The sequence below is a fragment of the Corvus brachyrhynchos genome, unplaced genomic scaffold (genome assembly GCF_000691975.1).
Source record: "Corvus brachyrhynchos isolate BGI_N302 unplaced genomic scaffold, ASM69197v1 scaffold99, whole genome shotgun sequence".
Classification (NCBI taxonomy): Eukaryota; Metazoa; Chordata; class Aves; order Passeriformes; family Corvidae; genus Corvus; species Corvus brachyrhynchos.
This window is the reverse complement of record NW_008239778.1, coordinates 570,367-581,257: the sequence shown is the minus strand read 5'-3', so window position 1 is coordinate 581,257 and position 10,891 is coordinate 570,367. Positions and strand designations below refer to the sequence as shown.

Genomic DNA, 10,891 nt, shown 5'->3' with positions numbered 1-10,891 from the left:
TCACGCTTTTTCCGCGGTCGGCGCTGACGTTTTAAAAGAAAAAGCCTGTTTTTTGGGCTGGTGGTTTTTTGGTTTTGTTTTTTAGGTTCTCTCAAGAGGTGTAAATCGCGCGGTGCTGTTTCAGCTTTAACGCCGGGCTTCCCAGAGCAGTACCGCAGTCTTCCCAGCAGTGCTGCTGGCAGGGTCTCCTGGCGGGCCCTCAGGTTTTTTGGGATCAACTCATTTTCATCTATAGCTGCTTCTTTAGGTTCTCTCAAGAGGTGTAAACTGCATGGTGTTACTTGTTTCAGCTCAAGACTGGGGTTCCCAATAAGTCTCCCTCCCTGCAGTGCTGCCAGAGGTCTCCCTGTTGCCACCAGCAACTTAATCTCCTTAAATCACGGAACGGTTTGGCTCGGGAGAGACCTCAAAGACCGTCTTGTTCCACCCCCCTGCCATGGGCAGGGACACCTTCCACTATCCCAGGTCACTCCAAGCCCCATCCAACCTGGCCTGGGACACTTCCAGGGATGGGGCAGCCACAGCTTCTCTGGGCAACCTGTGCCAGGGCCTCACCACCCTCACAGAGAAGAATTTCTTCCCAACAGCTAACTAAATTTACCCTCTTTCAGTCTGAACCCACTACTCCTTGTCCTATGATTACAGTGCCTGACGAAGAGTCCCTTTCTGCCTGCCCTGTAGCTCCTTCAGATACTGGTAGATGCTGTGAGGTTTCCACACAACCTTCTTTTCTCCAGGCTGAACAGCCCCAAATTTCTCAGCCTGTCCCAAACGGGGAAGGTGTTCCAGTATTTTTGTCAACATTGTGGCCCCCGTCTTTTTGGAGGGTGGGGAGGGGGAATGATAAATGACCAGAGTATTAATACAAATAGCCAGGGGATAAGTCAGTGCTACAGTCAGACAGGGTGAGTGGCTTCAGGTCATGGGCTTCACCCTGTCACTAGGTCATGATTTATGGCATTTTCAATGATTGTCATTATTGGATTGGAAAAGTAAACCACCACAGATTTAGCCTCACCAAGTTAAGGGATGGATAACCAAGATGTGCAGCTTTGCTGGTAACACCTGTGCTCCCATCTAAGGCCACATTGTTTATTTTTCACTATTTTTTTGATAGCAGTTCACGCTGTATAGCTGAGCTTGATTTCGTTCTCAACCTGCCATCTACAGGGTTTCGGTTTTTTTCTCAGAGATTAAACTCAATTGGGGAAGAAAAGTTTAATTTGCATTATTTATTAGCTCCTAACCTAGAGAAGAGACAGTCAAGGAAATATTCAACCTGGGTCCTTCCCTTTGGCAGATGCCACCCTGTAAAGCATTCATGGCTCCATAATCTCATTAGGAAGCAACCAATGCTTTCATTATGTTCACCCTCAGAAGGAAAACTAATGATTAACTTATTATCACTTTATTTTGAAATAGTACTGCACATCACCTTACAAACACAGAGAAGATGACACAGGCCTGCCCCAAGGAGTTTACAATTTGACTTCGGCAAACGCTACAAAAAATTCTGTGGACAGGAAAAGGTGGGAGAGGTAATGCTGGCAGGTTAAAGAGGGGGTTTTCTAAAATGGGGGGTTGTCTCCAGAATAAAAAGCAGGTGACAAAGGGTCAGGCACAAGGAAGTGACAAACAGCAGCAGGATGACAACATGGAGCACAGGACACCTGGGAAAAACAGATTGCGCAGACAGGCTGGCAGCACATGGAGGAAAACAAGGACCTGTGGGCTTTATAATTAACATGTAAGACTGCAGCTACATAACACACCATTGTTTCAGCTATTCCAGAGAAGATAACATTGTGACTTATAATTCAGAAGTGACCTTTTTTTTTTTTTTTAATTAAAAAAACCCCAAACCAGTCTGTTCCCATCAGGAATCCTACTGTAACACTATTTGCCATTATGAGCACTTTGCACTTCTAAACTGGGGTGTATGGAATACCAAAAAGCTCTGCAGATACAGAAAAAAACTCAAAGGGGGAAAAAAAGAGTAGCAAGTATGTGTAAAGATTTCATTCCTTTTACCCTACAGTATCTGCTTTAAATTTTGTAGCATATTTTCCAAATTCATCAGCCTGTCAAGAGGGAAATCTTCTACTTGAAAACATTTTAGTGATTTACGGGCTTAGTTAAAATCTCATTATCCTGCAATTTTCCTTTATAGACAGAGCATGAAGAGGATGGGCTTTGCTGTGGGAGTTGAACACTTCAGTTGCTGTAGCAGCATTGCAGTTGGTGTCTCAGCAAGATTTGCCCCTTTTTTTTTTCCAGACATCTGTGTCCAGTTTCATCTCAAGGATCCATATATAGCTTTACTCAGTGACTGCCATAGTTTAAGTGTCCTATTAAGCAGAACAGCACAGATTTTCTCTGCTACTTCTGATATAGTGTCATAGCATTAGCGTTATAAAGGCTGTGTCAACGGGGCTTAGGTTCTGGCAGATTAGTGAAAGCAAAAAGCTGTTACCCCCCCCCCTTTGTTTTTTTTTTTTTTTTTTTTTTAATACAAATGCATATTAAATGCATGTGAGAGGCTGTAGAGCCTGGGAGCAGCGTCTCCAGAAGGTGAAATCACTTTACACAGCAACCTTTGACTCTGAGGTACTCACAGATCAGGTTTCTGCTTCATTACATTCAGCTGGGGTTGCTTCCATGGAGGTCTTTCCCATGGCCACCCTCCTTGCACTTCCCATATGGATGAGGGTAAGGAAGGGCATAAAAATCCCCAAGTCCTACAAATCATTAAGGAATTATGAAAGCAGTTAAACACATTGACCTGTATTTGAGTTATACAGATAAATGCATTATTGATGCAAACTGCTGTGACTCTCCAGTCTTTGGTAGCCCATTTATTTTTCCCACAAGGTGGCTCATGCACACAGGGAGCGCACCAGGAATTGTCTTCGTCCTGCAGCACTCGGCTGGGAAGCAGCAACGCTGTTTTCCACTCCGAATGTATATAACCCACAATTCCACTTCCCTAAGCATCAAAGGATGAGGCAAACTGCCCCTGATCAACCACATGTGATGGGACCACTCCAGCTGTGTTTCTGCACTGTGCAGGACAATGTTCAGAAGAAGCTGAAAGCAGAATATTGCCCTCCAAGGACCCCACTGCTGCAGGAGGTGCAGCTCTAAAGCAGTTATGCCACAATCAGTAGTGTTTGCACATCGTGAATGCAGATGCAGGTTTTGGATAGATAAATCTTAGAGTGCTCTTGAAATTAGTTTGGTTCACAAGTGTCAGAATAAATTTCACCCCATTAGATCAGACCAGTGTTTCACTTTAGCCCAGCGTGTTTTCTCCAGCTTTGACCAATTCTTACAAGACAGAACATGCAGACGAGTATCTTTCCTTGGCATAACTTTCTCATTTACAGCAACTTAAAATCTCCCTGAGTTAGTGGATGCATTGTTTAACCAGCCTCTTTTAAAAAAAAGTTGATACTTTTGTTCCCCACTAAATTCTTCTGCAAAGAATCCCACAGTTTGACTTTTCATGGCCTGAGAACATGATCTCATTTATCTGTTCAACCCTGAATAGCTAAAACTTCCCTGTGTACCCACCAGGGCATGAACTCTACTCCTCACACCTGACCAGCAGCTTCTGAACAGAAGCACACACATCCACCAGTTTATCAGATGAAACTGGATTTGAAGATAGCCCTAATAAAGGGCAGGAACTGGGAACTGAAGCAGGGAGGTAGATGGCAGAAACAAAAGTGTGTCCTTTGAAGTATGTGCAGCTAAATTAAAAGGCAGCAGCATCTCCACTAAGACTTCATTAAAATATGCCACTCTCTTTTCCACTATTTTGCTGAGACATTTGTAACAGGCATTTAAGTGACTTAAGAGTGGAAGCAATCACATTCAACTCTGAAACTGAGGTGGAAGTAATGCTGGAAGTAAAGCACATGAAACAACCCTCCAACTATGCTTTAGGACACTGAGACTATGGATGGAGGCTCACTCACCTGATAGCTGTCATTGTCATGTCACAAATATCTCTGAGCAAGAACAGGACTCTTCTCAAAACCATTTAGAAGTATTGTAATACAAAATGCAGAAATCTGCAGAAAGCCCTCTGGCAATCTAGGCAGGCTGTAGCACTGCTGGTAGGTCTCTGAACACGTACTTGAGACAAGACAGGGAACCAGGAAAATGAATCAAAACTCTGCCATCTGAATTATTGCTCAAAGAAAAGATGGAAAGGTCACTAAATCATCACCAAAAGACAAAAAGTTCCAGAAGAGTACAGTGGTGACAGCAGGCAGTAAAGCTGTCTTGAAACAAACACATTTAATAAAGGCAACACATTTAAAAAAAAAAAAAAAAAAAAGTGTAAAATCCTCAAGTGGCGAGTCTTTCCGAAAGGAGTAACTTTAGACTAAAAGGTCCCGCGGCGCGCAGCAGCATCGCCCCGCCTGCGGGAGCAGCGACTCGAGATGGCGCTGCCGGCCCGCGGAGCGGCCCCGGCCGCCTGCGCTGGCACCGCCCCCAGCCAGGGACCTGTGGGGCTCACGGCCCTGCTGCCGAGGCTCTGGCACTTTTCAGGAAAGGTGAAACCCTGCCCGGGCTGAGGTTCTGTCTCCTTCAAACCCCCAACGAAGGAGTTAACAACCAGCTTCCAGGTAATTTCTCACAGGAAGGTCTCAGCACGGTGTTGTTTCTAATCGCCAGTGAGCAACGCTTGTACTTTTCCAACCAGATATAGCTAAGGTGAATGTCTGAGCCCCTGTCAGGCTGTGTAGTAAAACACCACCACTGGGTCTTCATAATTGTTTTATTTCTGCCCCAACCTTCCCGCAGCCACCAGCTCAGCCCAGTGCAGTCGGTGCCACACACCCACCGGGGATGCTCGTCCTCACCCCTGCACAGTCCTGCTTCCAGCAGCTCCACTCGGTTCAGTGCTTAACACAGGGCTACAGAGCCTGAGCTACCGACTTCAACAAGAAGGTTAAGGGCAGAAAAGTCTGCTTTAGACAAGGAAAACCTCTATAAAAATAAGCAGGTTAAAAATTCCCTTTGTATTCCACTCCCTGGTGTGAACAGACCTGGAGCACCTTTACCCACATGTATTGCTCTGACAGTCAGCTTCACCATACAATCAGTCACCATGTGCTCTGTCCAGACAGAGCATCAACATTGTAGAAGGCTCCTAGAACAGCCAAACTGGCAGCATTTTGGTCAGTCACAGTAACCTGGTGTTCAGCAGTTAGGTGACCATTATCATAGCAAGGTAAATAAGCTTATGGCTAAAAATGGCATCACCACATCACCCTGCCATATGTCCACAGGATCCAGTTACCAGACACAAAGGAGTGTTCTGCACTCTTGGTTCTTTTCACCAGCAGGTCAGCTCACAGCACATGAACACCAAGGTGTCTGAACCCCCAGAACTCAGCTTCAAGAAGCTTCTCCACTTCACTGAATACACATTGCTGCTCCCCTCCCAGGGTCATGTCGGAGGGAAGAGGCAAAAGGCAACAAGTCTCAAAGCACTTCATTGGTAAAGAAGATCCAGTTCTTATCTCAGAGGCTCCAGGACTGCAGATAGTTTAAAACATGTACAGGTGGTTCTGTGAACTGGGAAGAAGAGGAATTCCAGGCCTCCGAAGGCTTGGTCTAGGACCAGCAGTCCACTATAGGCTCTTCATCATTTCAGTGTGGAAGGCAGATCCATTGCTCACAGTCTGTGTCATTTGCAGTAATAAAAGGTTTGGGAGCTGTCAGTGCTAGCAGCCAACATTTAGCAATACACACTGAAGCTGTGCTCATACACATGGGAATAAAAACCTCTTCCCTGCCTCAGAAACAGGGATATGTCTGGAGACACAGTAAAACCACTGGGTCCAGCTACACATCAAGCAGAAAGACCATTATGAAGCCTTGGGGAGGGAGGAGAGTGCAGCTTGCATCCGAGACTGTGTCAGCCAAGGTTGGGGGAAGAGGGGGAGAAAACAGACTTCAGTGTGTTACATTTGCAAACTCAAATTATGGTCTGTCTTCCCTCTTCCCCCATCCCTCTATTCCTTCTCTCCCCAGTTTCCTATGCAAACTCTCTGCTGCTGGAGAGTGTGATCAGGGGATAATTTAAGACACAATATCTGTATGGCCTTTATAAAAAGGAAAAGTGTCCTGTGTTTTGGAGTAAGGAGTGGGAAGTCTCCTCCTGCCATATATCTGAGGCATATCAGTCATGATGCCCAGCCCTCGCTCCAGTGATGAGCAAAGACCGGCAGAGCCAGGGGAGAAAAGTCCTGGCTTACACCACAGGTAGAACCCACGGATGTGGTAGGAACCTGTACAGGGGAGGTTGTACATGAAGCACCAGTTTAAACGAAGGCTTCCTCAGTGGGAGTGCCATTGATTTTGAAGAAAAGTTTGGCATCTTCCATCTTCTGCTTTTTTTCTCTCTCTAGCCTGCGCCTGTAGCAGACCAGGTAGATTGGGAGGCAGAAACCCAGGAGGCTCATGCCAAGCAAGCCAACATTGAGCTGCAGGAGAAAAGCAAACCACAATTAGGCTGGTTAGGAGGAGACAACAACCCAGTCACGCATGCAGCGGTGTCAGAGCCCAGCCCACATCACCCAGCTGTGGGCAAACCAGGAGACGCCCTGCTCCATGTGCTGGCAACATCTTCCACCGTTTTTATATTTATGCTCCCATGCCCAGAGCACCTCTTGTGTACAAGCTAAAAGCTGCAAGAGTTTTTCACTCTGGATTATGGCTGCAGGAGTCTTGTTTCACAGAACAGGCAGGGCTGTTTGAGCTGCAGGTCTTTCACACCAAGTTTGCTGATTGAAGAGCAACAGGCGTGGGCAGTGTAGCCTAGAGACCAGAATTCTCCCCAAGACCACCCATGTCATGATTTTACTGAGCTGCTCGGACTCTCAGCAAGACACCACATTAGCCCTGCCCTCAACAGCCATTTGGCTTTTTGGACATTAGCATCAGCAATCCAAAATTTACTGGTAATTGGAGCTCATAGGTCTCAAGTGCCAGAGTATTTGTCCTGAATTTTGAGGTCTGCTCACACTCACCCATTTTAACCTGTCAGATTCTGACTCACCACAAACTGTTAGTGGAAACCATTTCCTTCCTCCCTTTCCATACACCATAAGGGTTACTGGCTTTCCTGCCCAGGGAGTCATTACTCACAAAGGGAAAGGTTTCCAGGACAGCACCAAGGTAACAGCAAACAGGAACATGTAAAATTACAGCTGTTTTTAACCTTGGTTCATGCAGAGGAGTCCTTTTTTTCTCCCCAAGAAACAAGCCAAAAATCATCTTAACCACAAAGCTTCCACATTAAAACTGAGAAGAACTTGCCCAGAGGGGGTCTCCTTTCAAAGGTCCTGTCAGTGCCATGAAGAGAGGCTGCTGCAGAAGGGCAAAGAGGGCACTGATCAACGACTGCAGCCCTGTCAAGCTGCCAAACTGAGTCGAGGGGTATCTGTCAACAAAGAAAGCAACAGCATTATTATGTGTCACCTTGACTGTTCACATCACCCAGGTCAGATTACATTCCCAGTCCAGTAACAGAGACCAACGTGAGAGCACAGTCCCAAGACATGCATAATGTGCAGAACTCCCTCCAGCACTGTGTGACTGCCCCTTTTTATAGGGTATTTACCTATACCCTGTGGTGTGCACGGAGCTCTTGAGAGCAGAGTGGCACTGGTGCCACGGCTGGAGCCTTCTTCTCCAGAATATTCTCATCCTGAGCTCTCAAACTTTAGTAATATCAGATCCAGCACTTGTTTTGTTTTGCAGCTCTACTGTGGGCAGGTGGAAGTGTTTATACAACTCCTGTTCCTATTGCACAGGGAGCACAGTGTTGATATTTACAAGTTAAAAGCAGGGCCTCTTTATCCAGATGACTTGTGGCTGAGCAATCATTTTCATCTGGTCATAACAATTTGCTCCCTTTGGAAGTCAGTGAAACCTGCACAACAGGTTAGTGTTTTCCTTTTTAGAGGACAAGTTTGATCCTATGTCAAACTAAACAACACTGTTGACTGGCAAGTGCTGGGTATCAGATAATATTAATGGAAAAATAAATTTCAGGAATCATCTAACATCTTTCTCTTTCCATGACTGAGCAGTGTTTTAAAAGGGTCAGGTTAAACTGAACTTGGAGAGAAAGAAGCAAATCAAAACCTTCAAATATTCAAAGCAGTTGCATTCAAAGCAAAAAAATACCTAAACTCCAGGAAGTTCCAGAGAGTTGCAATGGTCAAACAGGATTAGTTTACAAGTAAGGGGATATACACTGCAACATACATTTATTTACCTTGCCCAAGACAAAAATATTTTGCTTCTGGCTGCCAGAGAGCCAAAAGTTTATGCATTTCTGAAGCAGAGTCTTAGATGTGTTTTCTAGTCTGGATTCCCCAGACACTACGATCTAAACCTTTGACAGAAGGAGTCTGTGGAGTCTCCATCCATGGAGATACTCAAAACACAATCAGTTGAACTCCTGGACAACCTGCTCTAGCTGACCTTGGTTTCGAGAGGTCCCTTCCCACCTCAACAAATCTCTGATTCCCTGAAAGAGAATAGCCCCTCTTTGTTCCTCTGTCCAGCCTCTCAGGACCGAGGGACAGATGTGTTTTCAAAGCCAAAAACATTGCTTAATGAGGAAGAGAGTATTTTGATTCAGCTATTGATAATTTGCCAAGTTGGAAACAGGATGGATGATCTGTCCTGGGAAAGGGAGGAGGCATCACTAATGGTATCTTGAGCAATGTTTTACCAATGTCAACTTCAGAGGAGCGCAGCAGCAATGTTTTCAGTCACATTAATGTTTTACCTGGGCACATGCACATATCTGCTCATTACAAGACAAAAAAAGCCTTGAGTTTTTACTATATAACCTTAGTGTCAATAGTTTAGTCTCACATGAGGCCCACACATAGCTGTGCTTGTCTCTGTTGCTAAACAAGGAAAGCACCAGCTGGGATTTCAGTCCAGCTATTGTCATGTCTAGAGGTGACTGAGGAAACAAGTTGCATCATTTTCCCCCTCTGACCACGAAGACCTCATTCCTGATCTCCATCTCCCCAGGAGAGCCTACCAATCCCAAACCAGTTTATCTGGCCAGCCACATTTTATAGGTAACCAGACACTTACACAGCTGCATAGAGGCCTCCCACAGCTGAGTGGATGAATCCTCTCACAATTGTGTGCAAAATGAAGGACAGAATCTGAAAAGAGAAGCAGAAAAATGTCACATCCTAGACACCACCCAGGGCGGTGCCAGACCCCAACACACCACCATTCCTAAAAGCTGTTCTTTCTAGGTAGGATTGGGAAAGCACAAGGGAAGAAATTTGTACTTGTCTCCAGGCACTGCTTTTCCTTACTTTGCACACACACAAGAGCTCTGTCATTGGTAAGTGGCACTGCTGCAAGGACGTGTCCCCAGCAACCTGAGGCCAGGATCACCGTGCTTTTCCACAGCCACCAATTTAGTTAATTTTCCACAAGTTATTGCGGACAACACGCAAGTACGAGCAAACTGCAGCTGTTTGCCTACATCATCAAGGCGTGTTTAAGTAGAGCATAAAATCACTAAACTCCTCTGCCAAAAACAGGTGGTGGCACAGAATAAATATTTTAACAGGTTTATAATCCCACAGATATCACTGGGCATAGCATTTGACGCAGGAATAACCTGCTGTACACATCACCATGTTATGCTTCTTGCAGCAAGTTTTTTCAACCTTCAGCAGCTTAAATCAAGCCCAGTTTTAAACATACAGGCACTGCTGAGAGGATTTTGGTGGGCAAGAACTTGTTGTCACACAGCCCAGCTGCAGAAACTTCGAAGTGCAAATAAATTCTGTATCAACTGGCATTTGAACTATAGCTGCTTGGCCATGTTCTCCCAAGGAATTGAAACTGCACAGTGTTATTTGTTTCAGTTCTAAAAGTGAGGCTTCCAAAGCAGGATGGAAGTTTCCCAGCAGTGCCAGTCCCAGCCCTCCTGCCACCACCAGCAGGTTCTCCTGGCACTGTCCTGTCATTCTGCCAGCACCCCCACCCATTTCACCTACTCACCTGCAACGGTAGATTAGGAATAAGACAGGTGATTCCAAATCCAACCAGCAGTAAGTTCGTGAATACAAAGGCATTGGTGGCGTTGGTGATTTTCTGGATCTGACGGTCACGCTTTTTCTTTTTCTTGTCACCTCTGAAAGGACAGGAAAACCTGTGTTACAAACACGCTTCCAGCAGCTGCTGGAATTCACAGCAAGATTCTCCACACATCACATCAACTCTATCTACACCAGTTTGGATATAGGTCTGCCTGTGGATGTGCTGGGATCTCCATCAGTGGAAGGTGAGGAACATCTGGGTAATTATTTCAGTGCTGTTACTCTTACTCTTGGGCTAGGAGGGAAGTCTGAGCCTCTCCTGCTACCACTTAAATTTGCTCTTCTTGACTGATCTTAGTGAACATGGAAGATAGTCTGCTCCTTTCCTCTGCAATTATCAAGTCTTCCTTCAGGCTTTCTTTTCTATACTGAAGAGCCAATATTCTTTCCAGTCTTTGATCCCACAACACATAAGGCAGAGCAGAGGGGGCCTGCTAGGTGGCTGCATGTCCCATGTGGCACACACTACGCACTGCTCCTCTTCTTGACTGATCTTAGTGAACATGGAAGATAGTCTGCTCCTTTCCTCTGCAATTATCAAGTCTTCCTTCAGGCTTTCTTTTCTATACTGAAGAGCCAATATTCTTTCCAGTCTTTGATCCCACAACACATAAGGCAGAGCAGAGGGGGCCTGCTAGGTGGCTGCATGTCCCATGTGGCACACACTACGCACTGCTCAGCGTTGCTCTCCTCATTCTCTTCTGAGCCATCATCACACTCTT

The 10,891-nt window shown here is 45.6% G+C and overlaps 1 protein-coding gene across 2 annotated transcripts in view; it reads right to left on the bottom strand.

The window, feature by feature from the left end:
- Positions 1–1,392: 1,392 nt before the first annotated feature.
- SLC43A2 (solute carrier family 43 member 2) overlaps positions 1,393–10,891 on the bottom strand; it is a 30,910-nt gene continuing 21,411 nt past the window's right edge. For both annotated transcript variants that reach the window (XM_017742987.1, XM_017742988.1), the window contains 5 exons: positions 10,843–10,891; positions 10,072–10,204; positions 9,142–9,215; positions 7,339–7,462; positions 1,393–6,503 (listed from right to left, as the gene is read on the bottom strand). The exon at positions 10,843–10,891 is cut by the window's right edge and continues 1 nt beyond it. In XM_017742987.1, the coding sequence (XP_017598476.1) occupies positions 6,342–6,503; positions 7,339–7,462; positions 9,142–9,215; positions 10,072–10,204; positions 10,843–10,891 (542 nt within the window). In that variant the 3' untranslated portion in view covers positions 1,393–6,341. The remainder of the gene's footprint in view (positions 6,504–7,338; positions 7,463–9,141; positions 9,216–10,071; positions 10,205–10,842) is intronic.